This window comes from Muscardinus avellanarius (assembly GCF_963383645.1).
Source record: "Muscardinus avellanarius genome assembly, chromosome: 3".
Lineage (NCBI taxonomy): Eukaryota > Metazoa > Chordata > Mammalia > Rodentia > Gliridae > Muscardinus > Muscardinus avellanarius.
This window is the reverse complement of record NC_137788.1, coordinates 75,271,029-75,296,407: the sequence shown is the minus strand read 5'-3', so window position 1 is coordinate 75,296,407 and position 25,379 is coordinate 75,271,029. Positions and strand designations below refer to the sequence as shown.

Genomic DNA, 25,379 nt, shown 5'->3' with positions numbered 1-25,379 from the left:
ATATAAGCTGAAAAAATTTTCAACTGTGAGTTTCTTAAAATAAGAAGCTCTTTGTTTAGACAACTAAATATAAACACTTAAATTATAATAGAATTATAATACTCCAAAATGTAAAAGAGGGTCCCATATGATACCTTGGTTGCTAATCCTTAACACCACTAGTCAGAGCATAATTGAAGTCTCTCTGGGTTATGTTCTTGTATTTAATCTTTCCAGACAGAGTATTTCCTAGGCCCTTGCACTTGAAGTGTGGCCCAGGCACCAGCAGGAACAGCATGGCCCGGAGCTTGTTTGCAATGCAGTCACAGGCCTTGGTTCTCACCTAGGACCATAGACTCAGAGCCTGAAGTTTAACAAAGTCCCCAGGTGGTTCAAATGCACATTAAGAGCCCAGTGTAATGGCACACACCTGTACTCCCAGTATTTGGGAGGCTGAGACAGGAGGATCGCAGGTTTAAGCTAGCCTCAGCAACTTAGTGAGGCTTTCAGAAATTTAGTGAGACCTTGTTTCAAAAGCATGCATGCTTGTAATCCCAGCATTTGGGAGGCTGAGCCAGGAGGATCGCAGTTCACAGACAGACTCAGCTACTTAGTGAGGCCCTTTGTAACTCAGTGAGACCTTGTTTCAAAATAAAGAATAAGCCAGGCATGGTGGCACACGCTTGTAATCCCCACACTTGGGAGGCAGAGACAGGAGGATTGTGCAGGTTCGAAGCCAGCCGCGCGTGCTGGCTTAGGAGACCCTGTTTCCAAATAAAAATATAAAATAGGTCTGGGAGTGTAGCCCGGAGGTTGAAGGGCTTCCAGGAACCCCAGTACCACACACACACACACACACACACACACACACACACACACTAACAAAGAAAGAAAGAAAGAAAGAAAGAAAGAAAGAAAGAAAGAATAAAAAATATGGCTGGGGAAGTTGCTTAGAGGTAAAATGCTCCTGGGTTCCATCCCTAGTACTGAAAAAAAAAAAAAAAAAAAAAAAAGCAGTGAAGCCGGGGGTGGTGGCACACACTTATAATCCCAGCATTCAGGAGGCTGAGACAGGAGGATCTCAGTTCATAGCCAGCTTCAGCTACTTAGTGAGATTCTTTGCAATGGCTCCATTTCCAGTACTGGAAAAAAAAAAGAAAGAAAAGAAAAGAAATAAAAAGAAGAAGAAATAAGGCTGGGGCAGAATTCCCCTGGGTTCAATCTCCAGTAAAACACACAGACACAGACACACAGACACACACACACACACACACACACACACACACACACACACACACAAGCATTAAGTCTTAAATGACCCTGGGGAAGGTAAATTCACACCCAAGAACTTCAAAGTGTACATCCAACTTTATGTAGAAGAGTTGGTAAGGGCTAAGTCTCTCTCTTTTTCAGACAGAATATCAGCAACAAGGGATATGGTGTCATAATAATAAAAAAGTACAAAAAGTACATCTGATTCGAACTGAGTTCCTCATTTACAAAGATGTTTTTGTACTTGTAAAATGTGAATGCTTTCATCCTAAGAATGAGCATCTTTAACATCCACACCAACTCAGCCGCGTTTTCCTATAAAAGCCAATGAAGCTACGAAGAGTGGGGAGTAGAAAAGGCCTTAAGTAGAAGATGGTACATACGATACAGGTCGAAAACCCTTAGTCCAAAAACTCAATACCTGAAATGTTCCAAAACCTGAAACTGTTTGAACATAAAGACCATATCACAACTGAAAAATTTCATCAAGATTGTTAAAAATATTGTATAAAATCACCCCCAGGCTATGTGTATAAGGTAAACATGAAACAAATCGTTTCATGTTTATGCTTGGGCTCCATCCCAAGATGTTTTATTAAGTATATGCAAATATTCCAAAATTAAAAAGAACCTGAAATCTGAAACACTTCTGATCCCAAGCAATTTGGATATGGCCTGTAATTGTTAATTTGCAATTAGGAAAACATCCTCACACAAAGATTTGCCATCCTGTGTTTGGTGTGGCCCTCCTGTGTGTGTGTGTGGGGTAGGGTGGGGGATACTGATTAGCAATGAAGAGAAAGAGATAGTTTGTAGAATGTGTCATATGTTTCTCCATATTTGATAACTATCTTCATACTTTCTAGATATCACACAGAGAACTGTTTATTAAGACCCATAGTTATACACATACAATTTTATGATTTAATTAAAAATTCAGTATGTAAGTTTTTACCTTATGGACACATTGTTAAGAAAATCAGCCAAAGACTTTGATTGTCCAAGTGTTTCTTTTTCCTCTTCTGAGAATTCTCTTGGGTAATATTGTGTAGTAGCATTTTTGGGGTATGTCCTAATATGTTAAAAGAAAATCAAATGCAAAAAATTAGGTGAAAGAAAAACAAATATATGTTGGGCCTACAGTTTGTCTCTATGACAGTGATATTAGATTACTACTTTATATTTAAATTCTATACTTTGAAGATTTTTCTTTGTCTTAAACAATTGATACTGGCCACCACTCAGAGTTTACATGTGCTTCTCTCCAACATGATTAAAAAGTCTTATTTTATGAAATTTTTATTTAGAAACCATCTTAAACTTACAGAAACATAATAAGAAGGATACAAGGAATTTCCACACACTTTCCACCCTGGTTCATCAATTACTAACATTTGCCACATTTATTTTCTCTCTCTTCATTTCATTTAGTTGATGTTTCTTAACCAGTACAGTACACCCCACATACTTGGGGGACACCTGGCAATGTCTGGAAAGAGTTCTGATTGGCACAGCTAGGAAATGCTATGAGTGTCTAGTGGGTAGAGCCCAGGGATGCTGTTATGCATCCTACGAAGCACAAGAAAGCACTCACACAATGGTGAATGATCTAGCCCAACTATCAGCTGTATTGAAGTGAGGAACCCTGCTCCAAGTGCACAAAACCACAAACAAATGACATGCGGCAGCCATGGGAGCAGAATCTCTAAGACTGGTCCAGTCTGCTCCCACGGCTCACCACCACTGCAAACACGTCATGTGGCTTTGCATCTCTGGGTGTCACTGCCAGTCTCTCTCACCAGGTTGGGTAAGCCTGTGATCCTAGGGTACAGGGCTGGGCACAGAAGATGGCACAATAGTTGAGGGTATGGCTCTGAGGACAGGCTGCCCTGGCTGAACCTGGTTCCATCACTTAGAGCATGTGGTCCTAAGCTAATTATTTAACTTCTCTGTGTCAGTTTTCTCATCTCTAAGTGAAATTCTTAAAGCACCCAGCTTATGGGGTCATTGTAAAGATGGAATGTAGTAATACATGTAAAGCTTTAAAAGGAATGCCTAGCAACTATGAAGTGCCCAATAAAATATCAGATATCTGTGTTTGTTGAGAGAATGTTACTAAAATGTCCCAAGTGGCAAATATATTAAATAGAGAGTAACCAGAACAGAAGGGTAAAGAGAGTTCTGATTATGTTTAATAGAACAATTCTGGCACACGCTTATAATCCCAGTGGTACCAGCTTTCTCCCTGTCACCTAAGTTGGAACCATTTGAATTCCTTTTGATTTTTTTTCTTTCATTTTTGTGTGTCAAGACTTACCTTTACTTTTTTTTCTTTCCTTTTTTTGGTCTACAATCAGTATTTTGTTGAAAAACATGAAAATAGGAGAACATTGTTGTATACCTTGCAAAATCAAACATAATTACATTCTCTTGATGGACAAACTCAAATTACTGAACTTATAAGAATTCCTGTGAGATAACACAAAATCAGGAAGTTGGACCATTATATTGAACAACCTTCTCTGAGCTGGGCCTCTCTTCCTGTAGGCTGGTACAACACTACTGAAGAACCTACACAAATACCACTACCTGATGTGGCCGAAAGCTGTGGTCATCTTGTAGCAACCTGCAGTTTTTACATCCATAAAATAAGAACTTGGACTTTGAATTAGCCATTTCTTTTTTTTTCTTTCTTCTTTTTTGCAATAGTAGGGATGGAACCCAGAGGCATTCTACCGCCAAGCTATACCCCAGCCCTATATTTTATTCTTTATTTTGAAACAGGGTCTCACTGAGTTGCAAAGGGCCTCACTAAGTAGCTAAGGCTGTCTGCAAACCACAATCCTCCTGTCTCTGCCTCCCAAATGCTGGAATTACAAGCGTGCGCCACTACACCTGGTTTTTCTAGCCTTTTCTTTTCTTTCTTTCTTTCTTTCTTTCTTTCTTTCTTTCTTTCTTTCTTTCTTTCTTTCTTTCTTTCTTTCTTTCTTTCTTCTTTCTTACCAAGGAAGGCTATAATAAATCTCTAATAATCAATGTCATGGGACCCTTTCCCAAGCCCAGCCTGTCTGGATTGCTCTGGTGACAGACACTCTCCTGCCCTTAACTTCTCATCTGTTCACCCCTCTAGGGCTACTGTTGTTATTACCAGCCAACACTCACTGGAAGCCTACTGTACCCAAAGTCCTGTGGTTGGAGTCCCTGTGGTTGGAGGTTTACTGTCCCTTTGAGTCTCATGTCTACCCCCTGACTCTACCCTGGCTAATTCACTTTTAGGACTTGTCTGCACACTTATAGGAATATGAATATAGAAGAAATCCTACTGATCCCACTGTCTTAGCTTGAAATTTGTCTCAAAATTCAAGATTCTTTGCTCCTAATATACATCTCCTCTCTCTCTCTCCCTCTCCTCTTTCTCTCCTCTCTCCCCTTCCCCCTCTCCCTATCCTCCCTCTCCCTGTCCTCTCTTTCCCTCTCCCTCTCCCTCTCCCTCTCTTCCCCCTCCCCCTATCCTCCCTCTTCGCTGTCTCTGTCTCTGTCTCTCTCTCCCCCTCTCCCTCTCCCTCTCTTCCTCTTCCTCTCCCAATAGTGAGGCGCCAACCCTGGGCCTTGTGCATGCTGGGTAGACATTCTGCCACTGAGCCCCAGCCCCAGCCCTCCTTTCTCCTCCTCTTCTCACCCTTTCTTCTTGGTGTCTGTGGATCTCTGCAGTCCTCATTCCCTGCCAGGACTTGACTATGCATCCTTGCCTTTCTCTTTACTTCCTCTGATTCTACCCTGTCAGTTCATCTGCTTCTCTGGTTTCTGGTTCATTTCTTGGTCCAGTCTTTGGTGTCTATGTGTATGTGCCCTGACTTTTACATTGCACTGAAGATCTGCAAAGCGTGTGTGTGTGTGTGTGTGTGTGTGTGTGTGTGTGTGTATGTGTGCATCCAAGGTGATAGTAGTGAGATGACCCGCACTTTAAGTATTACAACATCTCTGGTTTTCCTACTTCATAGCCTTCATAGTCCTATATAAATGTATCTCTTTTTTCTTAAGATTTTTTAAAGGCATCATTGAGCATAATTAGATCTTCTTAAATTGAATTACTCTGTGGAGATTATTGTCATCATTGCCAATCCATTTGTTGACTATAAATATCTCTCAGAATTATCATGGACGTTTCTAGATTTTATGATACTCATCAGTAAAAACACCCAGATCTATCCCATACCTACCATTTTGTCTGAGTGCTTGTTTCCTTGACTTGGGGGATGACTTGCATGCCAATGTCTTTCTCAAGCTGTTTCAGGGTGAAATTTTTATCTCGGTAGGCTATACATTCGATGTAGGCATCTTTTACACTGGAAGCATTCTGGTCACTGAATGTAACTGGCGCACCAAACTGACTTCGTTTTCGAGAAATCATGTATGTGATCTGTAACATAGGTAAGCAGCAGAGGTTATGTAATGAAGTCCTTGGAGAAAAATGCCTGTGTGGAGGACAGGGCTGGCACTCTGCCCAGACCCTCCCAGGTCCCTCTGTGCAGTTCACGAGGGCCTCTTCAGCTCCGTGGGCTTTGCATCCTGGTGAGTGACAACTGCTGCTTCACTTTGGAGGACCGTGTCAGAACTGCTGAAACCCCCATGTTTGTACAAATGGGGAGCGGCTGGCCGTTTACATCTTGACGGATGGAGGACTGGTAGGAGGTGTGTGTAACCCAGCTTGGTTTCTGTTTGGGGCAACTCTGAGGTGTAATTGATCCTCCAGGTTCCTCTGGGGTCTGGGCTGGAGCATCTCCGAGGTGCTTGGGCCTGACATTGCTCTCTTGCAGGGCCTCCTACAGGTCTCTGTCTTGCTGCTTATTATAATGTTATCTTACGGAGCACTTTCATAAGTCACTCACATATAACAGTAGTTGCTTTGGGAGGCCACACCACGGCTTTATTTCCCAGAGCTGCCCTGACCAAGAACCAAAACCAGAGGCTCAAAACACAAGAATTGACTTTCTTGTAGTTGTGGAGGTTAAGTTCTGAAATCAGGGTGTTGGCATGTTGGTTCTGGGAGCTGCGGGAGGATCTGCCCTTTCTTTTCTCCCAGCTCCTGCTGTGGGCCACCCATCCCTGGTGCTCCTTGGATTGTTCATACATCTCCCCAGTCTCTGCCTCCTTCTTTACCTGGTCATTCTGTGTCTCTGTGTCTACACATGGTCATTTTATTTATTTATCTGTTTATTTGGTACTGAGGATTAAACCCAGGGGCATTCTACTTCTAAGCTATACTCTAACCATTAAAAAAAATAATTGTTATGTATTATTATTTAAAATAATATTATTTATTTAAAGTAACAATACATGTTTAAAATATTAATTTTATTATTAACATACTATTATCAACAATTAAATTATTAATATTAAAATTATTTTAAAATAATAATATGTAATTATTATTTTAAACATTTGAAACAGGGTCTTGCTAAGTTGCTGAGGCTGGTCTCCAACCTGTGATCTTCCAGCCTCAACCTCCCAGGTACTGGGATGATAAGCATGTACCACCACACCCAGCTACGTGGCCATCTTCTGAGAAGATGGGATTAGGGACTTACCCTACTTTAATGTGACCTCAGCTTGACTAATTATGTCTATAATGGTGATATTTCCCAATAGGACCTATTCTGAGATACTGGGGTTAGGACTTCAATGTTTTTTTCTTAGGGACAGATTCAACCCATAAGACCCATTATTTTTATAAGAAATAAAAATATGTGGTAGCGCACACTTGCAATCCCAGCATTCAGGAGGCTGAGACCAGAGGATCACGGTTCTCAGACAGCCTCAGGTACTTAGTGAGGCCCTCCCCAACTTAGTGAGACCTTGTTTCAAAATAAAGAATAAAATAAAAAATAGGGCAGGGGGTGGAGCTCTTGAATGGCCCTGGGTTCCATCTCCAGACCCGCAAACAAAACAAAACAAAAAAACACATACACACACACACACACACACACCAGAGAAAAGAAATAAAAAATATCTCCAGGTACATACAGCAAATTTTGTGGGTCCCTAGGAATTAAAGTTGCTCAACTCTAGGAAAGTAAGGACTGGAGCTCATACTGATGCCTCTGACCTGCTTTGTAGATGCCTTCACTGATTCTTCCTCAATTTCTTTTTCACTGCCCAAAGAAACCCATGGTTTAGAGACAGGAGGTATGTAAACAAACACATCTTCTGGAATATGTTCCTTATATTCTTCCGGTTCTTCTTGTACTTCTGGGGGCTGGAGTAAAACAAATAGCATTCTTTTATATGCTGAATTTAGGTTCATAGCTACATGCATGTATTTTGCAATAAACTACTTTTATGGAAGTTCACTAAGTACTTCTTATTTATTTCATGCTTTTGTATTATGAGAAGTAAATTAAGCAAACAAAGGGAAGAATAAAGAGTGAAAATAACCAAATTGGGCATGATGGGGCATGACTGTAGTCGCAGCACTTGGGAGGCTGAGAGGCTGAGATAAGAGGATTGCAGGTTCGAGACCAGCCTTGGCAACTTACTGAGACTCTTAGCAACTTAGTGAGATTCTGTTTTAAAAAAGAAAGAAAGAGAGAAAGAAAGAAAAATAAACCCCAGAAAACAGGGCTGGAGATGTATCTTGGAGGTAGAACAAGATGCATCTTAAAGCCCCTGGGTTGAATCCTCAGTACCACTCTTTCCCAAAAAAGAATGGAAAAGATATATCAAGGATATAGAAAGAAAAGCAGAAAAAGAGAAAGGAAAAAAAATGATAAAAGCATTTACTGTATACCTTTATGAACACAGAATGCTAAATTTTATGATAAGATATAAAACAAATTTTCTGACTTAGTGAAAAGTTCTTTGAGAAGAAGAATATGAGTAAATATGATATTCCTTAAATACTAGAAATGAATGTTTTTAAAGGTTTTCTTTTTTGGCTTTTCAGAACTGGGAATTGAACCCAGAGCACTGTACCCAATGGCAAAGCAGGTGTTTTGCCACTGAGCTACATCCCGGTCCCTGAATGTTATTATTATTTTTTTAACCAATATATTCGCTGGGTGTGGTGGTGCACAGTTGTAATCCCCATGCTTGGGAGGCAGAGACAGGAGGATCACGCAGGTTCGAAGCCAGCCGTGCTGGCTTGAGAGACCCTGTTTCCAAATAAAAATATTAAAAAAAGAAGGTCTGGGGGTGTAGCCCGGAGGTAGAAGGGTTTCCAGGAACCCCAGTACTACCAAAACAAAAACAAAAAACAAAAACAAAAACCCAATATATTCACTGCTTTTTTTTTTTTTTGGTAACAGTGATGGAATTGATGACAAATGGAACATCACTAGGGAAATGGATGATGACAGGGTGATACAATTAGAAAAGAAAACTCCACAAGGCAATTGTAATGAACAAACCCAATCTCCCTCTATATATGACATCTAAATATAAGATATATATGATATCATACATAAGATGCCTATTCATGTCAATATTGGCAGATCCAAGAAATTTATCATTCACTGAAAAACAAAAGTTGCAGAATGATTTATATAAAATGATATAATCTGAGCTGGGTGTGGTGGCGCACGCTTGTAATCCCAGCATTTGGGAGGCTGAGACCGGAGGATCGCGGTTCACGAACAGCCTCAGCTACTTAGTGAGGCCTTCTGCAACTCAGTGAGATCCGGTTTCAAAATAAAGAATAAAAAACAATTAGGGCAGGGGGTGTAGCTCGGAGGTTGAATGCCCCTGGGTTCCCTAGACCCGCAAAAAAAAAAAAAAAAAAAAAAGGATATAATCTGTGAATTTTAAATTAAAACATCAAAATACAGCATTTGTGAAACATACATTCATGGTAAAAGCATAAAATATGAACAGGAAGGTTATTTACCAATTTTAGAATATGGCTTCTTATAGGGAGGAGTGAAAATGAAATTAAAAGACAAAAGGGAGGGGGCATCATCAATATTTTATAAAAAAGATTTGAAGTGAATATGTTAAAATATTCATTTTGGGTAGTGATTTTGTGGATATTTGTTATACCATTCCGTACTTTTCTATACATTTAAGATATATTACAATAATAAATGAAAAATAGACAAAAGCAATGATAAAATACAGTTGAAGATATTAAGAAAAAATGAAAGCTTATTTCTTTTTTAATTTTTTATTGGTGCACTGTATTCATACATCATAATGGGATAAAAAAAGCTTTTGTAGACATATATGCACACATTGCCCAGTTAGCCCCTACCCGATCCCCACCCTGTTCCCTCCCCATCCCTCCTTCCCATGCTTGGCTTAGTGGTTGACATCTAGTTTTATAGCAATTTATCCAAAATTAACAATGATAATCTCACATAGCAGTTTCATTTGTCTGATACCAAGCTTTTGATGATTTAAAGATAACATTTCAATATTTCTTTTTGCTTTCTTTCTTACCAGAGAATATTTTTTTCTTTTTTTATGTGAAACTATCATACATTTATTTATTTTTCAGAAAAAATCTATCCTAATATGGAATATGGCCTCTAGATACCCAAAACAACCTCGGGGAAAAAAAAAAAACAAAGCTAGAAGATGTATATTTTCTGATTTCAAACCTTATAAAGCTACAATAATTGAAACAGTGTAGTACTGCTATAAAGGCAGATATATAAACCATTGGAGTTAAATAAAAGCCTAGAGCTAAATTCTTCCATATATTGTCAAGTTATTTTTGACAAGGTTTCCACAAACATTTGGTGGTAGAAATAATAATCTTTTAACTAAATATTGTTGAGAAATAATAATTACAAGAAAAAGAATAAAATTGGACCCTTACCTAACACCATATACAAATATTAACTCAAAATAGATAAAAGATCTAAATATAAATCTTAAGGCTATAAACTTTTAGAAGAAAATCTGGGTCATAAAACCTCACAACATTGAAATTGGCATTGATTTCTTGAATATGATTTCAATGGCGCAGGCAACAGAAGGGTAAAAAAACTCCCTAGAAAATAAAAATATATATTGTATATCCAAAGACAATGTAAACAGAGTTAAAAGATACTGATAGAATGGGATAAAATATTTCCAAATGCTATATCTGAAGGTATATTAATATTCCAACTAGAAATCCTAAAAATTAGCAACAATAAAAGCAAACAATACAGTTAGAAATAGGTAAAAGACTAACATAAATAATGAATCTCCACAGATAACCAATCTTAGTTGTCTGTTGGATGGAAAATCTTGTTTCTCTGGTTCTGGTGTGTGTCTATTTCTTCTTTGTAGTTAATCTCTTTGAGTATTTTCTCTAGAGCTGGTTTTGAAGACATAAATTCCTTCAGTTTCTGTTTGTCATGGAAGCTTCTTATTTCCCCATATAATTTGATAGGAAGTTTTGCTGGGTAGGAAATTTTTGGCTGGAAGTTGTTTTCTTTCAGAGTTTGGAATATGTTACTCCAAGCCCTTCTGGCTTTCATGACTTGGTTTGGGAAGTCTGGAGTGATTCTAATTGGTTTGCCTCTGAATGTCACTTGGCCCTTTGTTTTTGTTGCCTTTAAGATTCTCTGCTTGGCTTCCACATTGGTCATTTTGACAATTATGTGGCGTGGGGATCCTCTTCTCTGATCCTGTCTAAAGGGAGTTCTATAAGTTTCCTGGACCTGTGTATCAACCTCTTGCTCTATGTTTGGAAAATTTTCTGCTATTACTTCCTTGAAGAGCTTATTGATTCCTTTGGTTTCACCTTCTTTACCCTCCTCTATTCCAATTATTCTTAGGTTAGCTCTCTTAAGATGGGCCCATATTTCTTCAATGTCAGATTCCTGCTGTCCGATTTTTTTTTCTAAATTAGAAACTATGCATTCATTTTTGGAGTGATCATCTTCTAGGAGTGAGATTCTATTCTCCATGTGGTCTAATTGGTTGTTTGTACTTTGAATTGAGGCCTTTGCATCCTTTATCTCTGTTTGGCTCTCTCTGAATTCTTTTCAAAACACCTCTATTATTTCTACAGTTATTTTCCTGATTTGATCTTCTAGAAATCCCTGAATTTCTGTTTCATCAGGTTCTGAAGTTGTAGGGTTGTGGGCATTCATTGCTCCATTGTTATTCCTCTTTCCCATGATTTCGGAAGTTTGTACCTTCTCTGGGTTCTTCTCTGGGTCACTACGACTTCACTTAAGGTGCTCTGGATCTCGAGTCTGTGGTATCTCAGTTACCACTACTCCTTTACTGGGTTGTATTGCAAAGTCTCAGACCCAAGGAGTCAATCGAGGCTGCTTTAGACCATGGGGGGTGTCAGGTTGGGCATTCTCCTGCGGGGAGTTGTGACTATGGTGTGATTTCTCTGCCACTGCCACTCCCCCACTGGGTCAAGTCTCTGGGAGTGCAGTACTGGGATTTCTCCTCTAGGGGCCGCAATTTGACTCATGGTTGTTTAGTGCGCTGATGGCACTGTAGTGGACTCGGTGAATTCACTGCTGCTGCCGCCGGTGGCAATATGTCACCACTGCCATGCCCTCGGCTGTGAGGCTGGCATATTTCTTCTCTGGTTTTGAGCTCTGCTCTAAGTCCCTGCAGGGTCTGCTGAGTCCAGCCCCTGGGAGCTTTAGACGCTCCCTGTGCCAAAATATCTGCCAAATTCCACCCGGCTGATCCGCAGCAGCTCACTGTCCGCCGCTCCTTTCAGGAGCCTGGTGGGCTGTTAAGTGCGTTGGTCTCATGCCCCCCGGTGAATTTGCCGCTGCCGCCGGCAGTAAGGCGCTGCTGCCGCGTCCTCAGGTGTGAAGCCGGTGTATCTCTTCTGTGGCTCTGAGCTCCGTTCTGAGTCCCCCTCCTCTCTGGAGCCTGGTGCTGCAAAATAAGATGGCGCCCGCGCTGCTCTGTGCCGCGGCTCCAGCCGCAGCACTGCGGTCTGGTTTCTTTCTGGTGTCTTGTTTTCCCAGCCCTCTTTTTCTCTGTCCCTTGTATTTACATTTTTTGTTTCTCTGCTGATGGTATTTTCTGGCTATGAAAGGCGCTGATTTTGTTGTAATAGAGATTGGTTGTTAGCGGGGCTCATAAGCCCCGCTTTTCTCCGTCGCCATCTTCCTGTCATGAAAGCTTATTTTTAATTAGAAGTTGTTAGACTTTTTTTTTTCTGCGGTACTGAGGATAGAATCCAGGAGCATTCTACCTTCAAGTGACACCCCCAGCCCTATTTTTTATTCTTTATTTTATTTTTTTTGTGGTGCTGGGGATTGAATCCAGGAGCATTCTACCTTCAAGCTACATCCCCCAGACCAAATTTGTTTTTATTCTTTATTTTGAAACAGGGTCTCATTGAGTTGCAAAGGGCCTAGCTAAGTAGCTGAGGCCATCCATGAACCACAATTCTCCTGTCTCAGCCTCCCAAATGCTAGGATTACAAGCATGCGCCACCACGCCTGGTTAGAATTTGTTAGATATTTAAAAAAGAAATCTACGGTTTCCCTTATTTATTTATTTATTTATTTATTTATTTATTTACTTATTAGAAAAACATGCAATCTTCTCTGCCTCCATCAGACAATTTGACCAAATCTTCTAAATCATTCCCTTAACTTGAACAAATAAGATTTCAAGATTGGCGGGTGAATCCTATAGCTCCGTTAGCTTTCTTGCCTTTATTTTATTATTTTATTTTATTTATTTTTGCAGTACTGGAGGTTGAATCCAGGGGCATTCTGCACCTCCCGCCCCATTTTATTTTATTTAAATTTTTTTATTTTGAAACAGGGTTTCACTAAGTTACAGAAGCCAGCACTAGTAGCTGAGGCTGACTGACTGAACCTCCTGTCTCAGCCTCTTTCTGGCCCTTCATGAATAAAGGATTTTAGATGTATTCACCCATTTGATTCCTGAGATGGCCCCGGGAAATGGGCAATGCCAGTGCCCATTTATCTTATTATCTTATTCTACAGATAAGAGGTGCAGAGACTTGCCTAGAGTCATGGATGAGGCTGTGAGTGAAGAAAAGGTTTGTGGAGGCCTGGGAGTGGGCCCTGGGGAGCAGGGCTGCTCCAGATCCTGTGTCCCCTCTCACTGGCTCCGTGGAGGGATAATGATCGTATAGTGCCTGCCACCCCGAGATGGTCCACTTACTTTACTCCACATTTACTCCTCACCTTTCCTCGGCACCTGAGTCTGACCCAGGACCCAGAGTAACAGAATATTTCTGAATAGGAATAATTAGCAGAGGTATAGGGATCCTTCAGAGACACCACTGTCCTTCCAACAATTAACTCACAGGGGCTTGGGATTTGCTTACATTTAAAAAGTTTTCTTTGCCCTCTTCGGTTGCAATAATATAAAAGTTAAGTCCATATTTAAAATCTTTGTCGTAAACAAGTAGAATCTCATCTCCAGGATATTCCTGTGGGAGTACAATCAAAAGAGAGGATTCACATTCAGTGGTCACTCAGACACAAATTTTTATTTTTCTAATCAACCAATCATAAAAGATAACCACAGTGCTAATCTGTGACTGATAACCCCAGGCTGCAAAATTACTCAGTTAACCTTTAAAAGCTCTTAAATACACATTAGACCCAGGAATACTTACCATGTAATTTTTACTTCTAACAGGGAGAAGCATTATTTCATTTGGTGGTGTGCTCTGTCCATGTGCCTTGAAATTCAGTACCCAACTTGAGAATTAAACTATTAATGTGGTATGGGAAAATAAGGTCCCATTCCTATTCTAATTAAAACTGGGCAAAAAGGAGTTTTTTTGGGTGCAGGACAAGACAACTGACCAGTCTCTGCTGGAGTTCGCTTTTCACAGAGGATTGCTGAACAGTATTCCCAAGGAGTTGGCAGGCTAGCATTTGCTCAAAGCAAGGGGAATACCTGCTTGGGAACAACAACCTATCCAACTTGTATTACTGTGTACCAGGAACTTCTCAAAAGTAAGACTGAAAGCAAACTGGAATATTGTACTTACCTGGATAATTTTCTTGACTGGATAGAAATCAGATACTGCAGCTCTGTTGAGGAAATCCTCAAAAATATCTTCTTTTTTGATAAGTTTATAAGGTACTTCTTCTGTGACGTCTTCATCCATTCGACAGTTGAATATTTCCTGGGTCTTGGTAGTTAATACTAATGGATAAATTTCTGGATGACCTAGGAAAGACAAAATAGAATGTGGACATATAACTACTTAAAATATTAGCAATAGGAAATATGCAAGTATTTGCTTTTAACAATTCTCTTGGTTAAAATTTAAAGACTTTAAATTTATTTATTTATTTATTTATTTATTTATTTATTTATTTATTTATTTTTGTGGTACTGGGGTTTGAACCCAAGGGTATTTTTCCTCCGAGCTATACTCCCAGCCCTGTTTTTTATTCTCTGTTTTTGAAACTGGTTCTCACTAAATTGTGGAGGGCCTCACTAAGTAGCAGAGGCTGGCTGCAAACCTGCAATCTTTCTGTCTCAGCCTCCTAAGTACTGGGATTACAAGCATGTGCCACCACGCTCAGTTTTTTATATTTAAAGTAAGTATGCCATTATAAAAACATTGAGCTGTGTGTGGTGGTACCTGTCTGTACTTGGGAGGCTGAGACAGGAGAAACCTAGCAGACCTTGGTTCAAAACAAAAGATAAGGCACACCAACCGGGGCCCGGGTCGCGGGACCCTGGGCCCCGGGCCGAACTGCGCGTAGCACGCCAGACCCCTGGAGAAACCGGGCCCAGTAAGATGCTGGGTTCTGGGCGGGGATCACGTGCGGCGCACACCAACCGGGGCCCGGGTTGCGGGACTCTGGGCCCCAGGCCGAACTGCGCGTAGCATGCCAGAACCCTGGAGAAACCGGGCCCAGTAAGATGCTGAGTTCTGGGCCGGGGTCGCGCTGCGGGGCACGGCAGCTGGGGCCCGGGTCGCGGGACTCTGGGCCCCGGCCGAACTGCGTGTAGCACGCCAGACCCCTGGAGAAACCGGGCCCAGAACAGAAAAAGATAAAGAAAAATATCGGAGAGGTAGTAAGAAAGCCGTTATGGTTGCCAGGACACTGGAGATGCAGACAAAACTTATCTAAATGCACTGGAACTTATGGAAAAATTCGCCGTGAAAGAGGACTGCTATTTCTCTATATTGTTAAGAATCTCAGACATCACCTGTAAGGAGAGAGTTTAGCGGAGACCAAGGAGAAATGCGGTGTTGAAAGAGTTCAACACGATGGTGGTGGAGACTTGTATTCAGGAGAAGCAGAAACCGGATCTTACCAACTTTATTTTTTTTGGAGAAATTACACCAAATGTCGAATGCTACCATCACGCATGCTTAGGAACACTGGACAACATTCAGAGTGGAAAAAGAGCCTGGGAAGGATTTGAAACGGTGGAGGCAGTGGCCATGCCAGTGGCCAATACTCAGGGGAGGCAGAGATCTGATACATTACACCTGGAACCTTTGAAATAATAACCACAGAGACAGTGATCGGAACCTGCTGAGGGGTTAGGCGGGCGCCGGGGCCAGTGGCCGACATCGGAGCTTCCTGTGAGGCAAGGCCACTACTGAGGCCTCCGTGGCCGGGATTGGTACCTGCCGAGGGGTTAGACCGATGCTGGGACCAGCGATGCCGGCATTTGAGCCTGCCATGAGGCAAGGCTTGTGCTGGGGCCTCCGAGGTCGGGTCCGGAACCTGCTGAGGGGTTAGGCCGGTGCTGGGGCCAGCGAGGTCGGCATCGGAGCCTGCCGTGAGGCAAGGCCGGTACTGGGGCCTCTGAGGCCGGGATAAGAGCCTGCCGAGGGGTTAGGCCGGTGCTGGGGCCAGCGAGGCCGGCATCGGAGCCTGCAGTGAGGCATGACCAGAGCTGGGGCCTCCAAGGCCGGGATCGGAGCCTGCCGAGGGGTTAGGCTGGTGCTGGGGCCAGTGAGGCCGGCATCGGAGCCTGCCTTGAGGCAAGGCCGGTAATGGGGCCTCCGAGGCCAAGATAAGAGCCTGCCGAAGGATTAGGCTGGTGCTGGGGCCAGCGAGGCCGGCATCGGAGCCTGCCGTGAGGCATGACCAGTGCTGGGGCCTCCGAGGCCGGGATCGGAGCCTGCCTAGGGGTTAGGCCGGTGCTGGGGCCAGTGAGGCCGGCATCGGAGCCTGCCTTGAGGCAAGGCCGGTACTGCGGCCTTGAGGCCAGGATAAGAGCCTGCCAACGGATTAGGCTGGTGCTGGGGCCAGCGAGGCTGGCATCGGAGCCTGCTGTGAGGCATGACCAGTGCTGGGGCCTCCAAGGCCGGGATCGGAGCCTGCCGAGGGGTTAGGCCGGTGCTGGGGCCAGCGAGGCCGGCATCGGAGCCTGCCTTGAGGCAAGGCCGGTACTGGGGCCTCCGAGGCTAGGATAAGAGCCTGCCAAGGGTTTAGGCCGGTGCTGGGGCCAGCGAGGCTGGCATCGGAGCCTGCCGTGGGGCATGACCAGTGCTGGGGCCTCCGAGGCCGGGATTGGAGCCTGCCGAGGGGTTAGGCCGGTGCTGGGGCCATTGAGGCCGGCATCGGAGCCTGCCTTGAGGCAAGGCCGGTACTGGGGCCTCCGAGGCCAAGATAAGAGCCTGCCGACGGATTAGGCCGGTGCTGGGGCCATTGAGGCCGGCATCGGAGCCTGCCGTGGGGCATGACCAGTGCTGGGGCCTCCGAGGCCGGGATTGGAGCCTGCCGAGGGGTTAGGCCGGTGCTGGGGCCAGTGAGGCCGGCATCGGAGCCTGCCTTGAGGCAAGGCCGGTACTGGGGCCTTGAGGCCAGGATAAGAACCTGCCGAGGGGTTAGGCCAGTGCTGGGGCCAGTGAGGCCAGCATCGGAGCCTGCCTTGAGGCAAGGCCGGTACTGGGGCCTCCATGGCCAAGATAAGAGCCTGCCGACGGATTAGGCCGGTGCTGGGGCCAGCGAGGCCGGCATTGGATCCTGCCGTGAGGCATGACCAGTGCAGGGGCCTCCAAGGCTGGGATCGGAGCCTGCCGAGGGGTTAGGCCGGTGCTGGGGCCAGCGAGGCCGGCATCGGAGCCTGCAGTGAGGCATGACCAGTGCTGGGGCCTCCAAGGCTGGGATCGGAGCCTGCCGAGTGGTTAGGCCAGTGCTGGGGCCAGTGAGGCCGGCATCGGAGCCTGCCTTGAGGCAAGGCCAGTACTGGGGCCTCTGAGGCCAAGATAAGAGCCTGCCGATGGATTAGGCCAGTGCTGGGGCCAGCGAGGCTGGCATCGGAGCCTGCCGTGAGGCATGACCAGTGCTGGGGCCTCCAAGGCCGGGATCGGAGCCTGCCTAGGGGTTAGGCCGGTGCTGGGGCCAGTGAGGCCGGCATCGGAGCCTGCCTTGAGCCAAGGCCGGTACTGGGGCCTCCAAGGCCAGGATAAGAGCCTGCCAAGGGGTTAGGCAGGTGCTGGGGCCAGCGAGGCCGGCATCGGAGCCTGCCATGAGGCATGACCAGTGCTGGGGCCTCTGAGGCCGGGATCGGAGCCTGCCGAGGGGTAGGCCGGTGCTGGGGCCAGTGAGGCCGGCATTGGAGCCTGCCTTGAGCCAAGGCCGATACTGGGGCCTCCTAGGCCAGGATAAGAGCCTGCTGAGGGGTTAGGCTGGTGCTGGAGCCAGTGAGGCCGGCATCGCAGCCTACCGTGAGGCATGGCCGGTGCTGGGACCTCCGAGGCCAGTATCGGAGCCGGCCGAGGGGTTAGGCCGGTGCTGGGACCAGCGAGGCCGGCACCGGAGCCTGCCATGAGGTAAGGCCAGCATCGGAGCCTGCCGTGAGACATGGACAGTGCTGGGGCCTCCTAACCCGGGAACGGAACCTGCTGAGGGGTTAGGCCGGTGCTGGGGCCAACGAGGCCAGCATTGGAGCCTGCCGTGAGGCTAGGCCGGTGCTGGGGCCTCCGAGGCCGGGATTGGAGTCCTGCCAAGGGGTTAGGCCGGTGCAGGGGCCAATGGCCAGCATCAGAGCCTGGCGTGAGGCAAGTTCACTCCTGCGGCCTCTAAGGCCGGGACCAAAGCCAGCATAGAGGTTAGACCGGTGCAGGGGCCAGCGAGATCAGAACTGGGGCCTCCCATGAGGCAAGGCCGCTGCTTGAGCCAGTGACGTCTGGATCAGTCCACTGAGTAGCCAGGCCACTACTGGGACCATCAAGAGTGGGATCGGTACTTGCAACACAGCATGCACAGAGAAATATCGCAGAAAATATAAATCAGACGCTTCTCTTAATCAGCAATAACTAGGAGGAAAGGGGCAACAGGAAGAGGTTGAGCTATAGAAAGGGCCCTATAGTGAAGCAACTAATGTGATCAATCAGAGGGTATGTAATACTGGAGGACGGAGCCTCTTTAAAACGCAGGAGGTACATAAACAAATGTATCAAAGTTAATCACCAAAGAAGCGTGGGAGGGAGGGAGGGGGAGGGAATGGGATGGGGGCTGGAGGAGGGCTAATTGGATGATGTGTGCCTGTATATCCTCTCAAGTCTTGTACTCCAATGTGATTGATATATGACTACAATGCACCAATTTAAAAAATAAATTAATAAAAAAAAAAGATAAAAAAAGGTTTGGAGATGTAGCTCAGAGGTAGAGGGTAGAATGTTCCTGGGCTCAAGCTCAATCCTTAGTCTGTCTGTCTGTTTGTCTGTCTGTCTGTCTGTCTCTGTCACACACACACACACACACACACACACACACACACACACACACTTGATCAAATTAATAAAGAAGAAAATAACATTGGCCCACAATAATACCCTTCAAGAAAAGAACTATTAAAATTTCCATTCAGTTGCTTCATATATGCCTTATATGAAATTCTAAATCCTGCTGTTAATACTTACTGTTATGTTACAAGTATTTTACTATCACATGAACAATCTTTCTAAAACTTTTCAAATTAATTTAGTTCTGGAGCATATTTTAAAATTCTTTTCTAATAAGTAAGCATTTTAAATTTTTCTTATTTGTGTTCAATTATTGTAAATAATCATGTGAATAAGCATCTAGCTGATAAATTTCATCGCTTTTTAGATATTTTCTTGGAATAGATCTTAAAGTGAAATTATTGATCCAAAGGTATGGACCAATCATTTTAGGGTCTTTCAAGCCTTTATTGCTTTCCTAAAATGCCCCCAGCCTCTGCCTGGCCTGCTATTCTCTCTCTCACTAGGTGATGGCTTCTCATTTCACCAGGAAAACAGGGGCTGTATACACAGAATCCTGCTTGCCAGCTGATCCACACGCCACCTTCTCACCCTTCTCTCAACTCAGGAGATCCACCTGCTCCCCCCCTCCTCAGGCTCCCCCATCAGCTACTCTCCATTCAACTCTTCCTAATCTGTACTGTCTTCCTTTTTTGCTCAATGATCTCCCATTTTTACACAAATTTTCCTTTTGCACAATAGTGGGACTCGACTCTTTTGGGCTCCTCCTTATTATAGTCCAACTTCTTGTTCATCAAGAAGCATTCTTTACCTTTTTCAATTACTGACTTCTCAATCAGGTTGTATTACTAAACCCTTGGACTTTAGAAGGAAGGTGGGTAGGAAATTTCTTTTCCTCCTGGTTCATCAATCCCAGGATTGTCCTTGGAAGAGGAGGGAAGAGAAGGAGGCTGGAGAAGCTTTCATCCCTGGTCTCTGGTACCACCCCAGGCCAGTCCTGAGCAGCAGCCCCAGCAGCATGGCCCAGGCCAGAGGACACCAGAGGACAAGGAACGCTCTGCCCACTGCCATCCACTCATGTAAGCTTCCTTCCCATTTTCCTACCTTTATCGCCATCAGCTTCTGCCAAGCCAGTCTTAGCTCAGCATCTGTCCCCAGAAGTCCCTGTCCCATCTCTGCATTCCTGGGGTTCCAGAGCCCTTCTTCTCCAGCTCCTACATACCAGGTATCTAGCTGTCCTTCTTGCAGCTGCTCAGTAGAAGTGCCCGCGAGGGGAGGAGCGCACGTTGGAGCACTAAACTTTTTTTTTTCTGTCCCTGCTGCCCCTCTGGCTCCATGGTACAATCATGCAGGGGGGGTTTGAATGACTGTATGCACAACAGTGATTATATATAGAAGTATATTCTAAATTTCAATTCATCCATGTAAAAAACATTTGGAATTCAAGTTAATAATGCATTAGGAGCAACCTACCTATTTTTTTAACTCTCCCTTAAGATTCTCCCTTAAGATTCTAACTATAATACAAGATGCTCAATGAGTGATTGCTGGCTTGATTTGCATACAAGTAATCCTTGAGAAACATACTGTGGATGGTGATTTATATAGTGTTGAATGCAATACTAAAATTCTATAGTTTTGCCTTAGAAAGACACTCGGTACAATTGCGAGACTCTTATTGCTCTTGGGTCAAAAAGGAGGCAGCACTCTATCAGTACAGGTGTTCAGAGAGACCAGGAAGCTGTCATCCAAGACACTGGAATGACAGTGGCCAAGACTGTGTACTGGGTCACCTGCCCCCACCAAATGCATGCTTCAGATTCTACTAGTCTAGCCAGGCGTGGTGGCGCATGCTTATAATCCCAGTATGGCCAGCCTTAGCAAACTTGTGAGGCCTTCCATAACTTAGTGAGACCCTGTTTCAAATTAAAGTATAAAATAGGTCTGTGGGTGTAGCTTGGAGGGAGGTAGAATGCCCCTGAGTTCAATCCCTAGCACTGCAAAAAAAAAAAAAAAAATTCAACTAGCTCGATTTGTCTCACAATAATATCATTTTGATGAGCTATAACTGCAGACCTTATAACACATTATAATTAACAGAAGATCTTTCAATAATCACATAATATTTTTGAAGAGACTGCTTGATTCAAGTCTATTTCTTAGCTTAAAATTTTTTTCCACTCTAATTCTTTATATAAACATTTTAATATTATAAATCACATGGTATAATGTTATCCCTTGTACATTTTGAATGATTACTTCAATTTGTAGTATTCTTGCTTATTACTTATTAAAATATAAAACTGGAACGTAAGTTCTAAGTTCTATTTTTACATACCCATGCTTTCCATGTTCACTGGTTCTTCTTCCTCACTCACTAGAACACAATAAAATTATATCAAAATGTATGCTTTTAAATCAAATACATGTATTAGCTTATTATACTTTTTAACCATACCTCAAAACATACACATACAAATAAGCAACTATCTTATAAATAATTAGGAAAAAATCTCAATAATTTTCTTTCTCACAGAATTATCTCTTACTGATATACTTGCCATAGAATTCATTATATGGCATTTAATTTATATTTTAGTTAAATAGATCAAAAGTAAAAATGAATCCTCAGATTTAATTCTGTATCTATTTGACTCTATGACAGTAAAATTATTTCATTTTGCTTGATATATAAAAACACAATCATTTTGGCTGCCAATAAATACTTGTACACGAAACAAATCCATAAAAAAGTCCAATTAAGTGAAAAATAATTCTACCAGGCAATATCTGCTTTTGTTTCTTTTTGACACGTGAGGTCTTTTTTCGGCGACTTGGGCCTTTTCCTTGTGTAGATTTTGGAGCCATGGTTCTGACTTAGGCTGCATGAAGAGGTACATCATTAGTAAATTTATTTACAACTTCAAATATTAAGCATTATCATGTAGTGAGCATAACATTATGTTTTCTAGGCTTTTCTCTGGACTAAAAAACAGGCATTTTCAGTGCAATAGGTGTTCTGTGACCAAAGGTTATTGCAACAACAATCTTACTGATAAGATCTTGTTCCAGTGGAGCCATTCAGCTGAAGCGCAAGATGGTGACCTGCCAAAACTTCAAAGCTTCAGCACAGGCCCTGCCAGGGAAAGCAGGACTAAGCTCCCTGGTCCCCTGACCTCTGGCTGCAGTTCCCATCCCCGCGAGATGCTTTGTGCTGCCTGTGCTGGCCTCAAGCGGGCTGTCCAACTACGTGGACAAGCTTAGTCTACTGGACAGACAGGCCCACAGCATACATACACAATTTTTAAGTTAACATAGTTTAAATGTCTTTTTATCTTAGCATGCTAGCATGTAACCATTAAAACCTTATTTGTGCTGTCAAAGGATGCTTCAGGAAGTTTTCTATGGAATTGTGCATCCATTTTGACAGGATGTAGCACTGACCAAGGTCAGCACCATGACATCAAATCTCTGTATTCTCCAAGATGCCCACCTTTGTCCCATCCTATTTAATTAGGAGTGTGATTTCAGACGCCTAGCCAGCTGGGTTTAAAAGCAGGCTCTACTTTATACAGCTGAATGACCCTGGGCAAATTACTTACCTTCTTAGATTTATTCATCTGTTTAATGGTCATAATAAAATCTATTTTGCAAGCTGGCTGTGAAGACGTAATAGGACTAATAATAAATTTAATCATCATAAACTAGTTATCTCAGACAGTTTTGCCTCATTTTAACAAATCAACACAAGATTGACTATTATCTCATAGCCTGTGGTCAAAATATCATGAGTTTTATTATTTTTAAATTTACTCTTTAGCTGGGCATGGTGGCGCATGTTTGTAATCCCCACGCTTGGGAGGCAGAGACAGGAGGATTGCCCAGGTTCGAAGTCAGCCTCTCTGGCTTAAGAGACCCTGTTTCCAAATAAAAATAATATAAAATAGATCTGGGAGAGTAGCCCAGAGGTAGAAGGGTTTCCAGGAATCCCAGTACCACCAAAATAAATAAATAAATAAATAAATAAATAAATTATCTTTTGATTAAAAAATTTTGACCAAAGTAGGGGTGTCTGTGTGTTCACTTATATTCTTCTCCTTAGATTTTTTTTTTCTGAGCATTTTTTCTGATGGTAAACATGGTAGCTCACAGTTGCAGAGTTCTGGCTATGTTCCTGATACAGGTTTAAATACATTACATGATTTATGGTTTTTTTTTTTTTTTGTGTGTGTATGGTACTGGGGATTGAACCCAGAAATATTATATTTCTGAGCTACATCCCTAGCCCTTTAGATTTTTTTTTTTGAAACAGGGTCTTACTAGGTTTCTGAGAGTCTCACTAAGTTGCTGAGTCTGGTCTCAAACTTGTACTCCTCTTGTCTGTTTCCCAAGTACTGGGATTCCAGGGGTGTGCCACAACAACTGGCTTAATTTCATCTTAACTGCATTTTATTATTACTGTTATCTTTATCCTCACTGTATGATGAGAAAAAGGATGCCCTGAGAGGTCAGGTGACTTTGCTGAGGGGACACAGACAACAGAAGGCAGTAGGCCAGGCTACTTCAGGGTCACACCCTCGACCCCTACACCCGACAGCCCCTCTGACTCAGTGATAACTGTTTGCTGTATTTTGTTACAAATGCAACTATGTAAAATAATTATATTTCTATAGAATGGCACAACATTTTACTATTCTGATGATTTAGAAATTTTTACTTTTTAGGTATTTTTTAATATGTGGCTTTGTCTCCACTTTGGAGATGCAGTGTTCTCCATCCCAGTTCTCAGTATTAGTCCAATGGCAAATCTTGGGCTTCATCCTCTTTGGGGGAGATTCCTAACAATGTACCCCTCTCCATTTTCTATTCCAGCTGTGTTTAGCCTAAAACATTTAAAAATACCCTGAACACGATCTTGCCTCAACACACACACACACACACACACACACACACACCATTACCACAAATAAACCATTCACACACACACACACACACACACACACACACACACACACACACACACCATTACCACAAATAAACCATTCATTCCACGTGTATTTATTGACTGGGAAGGACCGGAGGCCATTCTAGGTATTATGGATACAGCAGGCAACAAAAAACGAGGAAGAAAAGAAAGTGCTTACCCTCATAGAGCTTATATTTTAGGGTAAGACAGACAATAAACAAATAAAGGAGCACAATAATTAGTATTTGGATAGTGATAGTTGCTAAGAAGGAGAATCAAGTGGGAAAGGGAGAGACACCACAGGAGTGGGGCAGTTGTGAATTTACAGTGGATGATGGGAAAGGTGTCACTAAGCAACACAGGAGCAAAGACCCATGAGAATGGAGGAAGCAGATATGCAGTCATCTGGGAAAGGCAGAGAATTTCTAGGCAAAGAGAACAATAAGGGTAAAGTGTCGGGAGCAGCAGTGTGCCAGGCACATTTATAAAACAACCAGAAGATCACGATATCAGGAGTAGAGTGATGGCAAGCTGAAGGTCTAGTTAGAGAGGTGATGGAGATATAGTAGTCAGTTCTGTTATAGTAACAATGACCCCAAGTCTCAGAGGCATATAACAACATTCACTTCTTCTCATATGGCTGTGGATGAGCTGCTTCACGTCTTCTTATTCCAGGGCCCAGGCTGAAGGAGCAGCCCCTATTTGACACATGCCATTTGCATGGCACAGGAAAAGGCAAGCGAGATAAAGGAACGGCACAATGGCTCCTACGTTCTCCTTGGTGTCGGCATGCTGTCCCTTCTGATCATGTTCCAACGGCCCAAGTGAATCATATGGTCAGTCCTGACAACAGGAAGCCATACTCTACCTGCATGGCAACAGGTAGCAATGTATTATCCTTTTATGGGGAAGGGAGGCAATAGCTGGGGAAATTATATACTACAAAGGAGCAAGGTTCTGTATAATGACATTGGCTTTCACTCTCAGTGAGGTGCAGAACTGTTGGATGGTTTTGAACAGATACGTTTCTTTACTTGACCTGACTCCCATTTGAATGAGATGTTAAGACGGCAGCAAGGAAGGTCTGAAGCAAGGGAACCAGTGAAGGGACTTACCATAACCCATCAGAGAGCGGAGAGTGGGATGGAAAAAGGGATTGGAGCCAGGCGTGGCACACACCTGTAGACTCAACTATTCAGGGGGAGGCCGAGGCAGGAGGATCTTTTGAGACCAGGAGTTCAAGGCTCTCTTGAGACCAGTTTAGGACAAGTCTGGACAATACAGTGAGACTTCATTTTTTTTAAGGTGATTGGTTTCTAGATTTATTTTTTAGGTAAAGGTAATGGGGTTTGCTGTTGAAGATATAGGGTTGCAGAGAAAGGAAGGGATCATGGATAACTTTAGTAAATTTTGCCTGAGGAATTGAAAGCTTGAGGTTGTTATTGGTTGAGATAGTGAATCTATGGGAAAAGTATATTTGAAAGAGAAAACAAGGAATTCAATTGGGGGTGTGCAAAGTTAGACTCTAAACTGTGA

At 43.3% G+C, this 25,379-nt stretch overlaps 1 protein-coding gene across 1 annotated transcript in view; it reads right to left on the bottom strand.

The window, feature by feature from the left end:
• DNAI3 (dynein axonemal intermediate chain 3) overlaps positions 1–23,697 on the bottom strand; it is a gene marked incomplete at both ends in the record, with an annotated part of 70,643 nt that extends 46,946 nt beyond the window's left edge. Inside the window, 7 exons of the mRNA XM_080691455.1 lie at positions 2,207–2,323; positions 5,472–5,671; positions 7,358–7,507; positions 13,526–13,630; positions 14,201–14,382; positions 21,216–21,254; positions 23,595–23,697. Of these exons, the coding sequence (XP_080547581.1) occupies positions 2,207–2,323; positions 5,472–5,671; positions 7,358–7,507; positions 13,526–13,630; positions 14,201–14,382; positions 21,216–21,254; positions 23,595–23,697 (896 nt within the window). The remainder of the gene's footprint in view (positions 1–2,206; positions 2,324–5,471; positions 5,672–7,357; positions 7,508–13,525; positions 13,631–14,200; positions 14,383–21,215; positions 21,255–23,594) is intronic.
• Between the last annotated feature and the right edge of the window lie 1,682 nt (positions 23,698–25,379).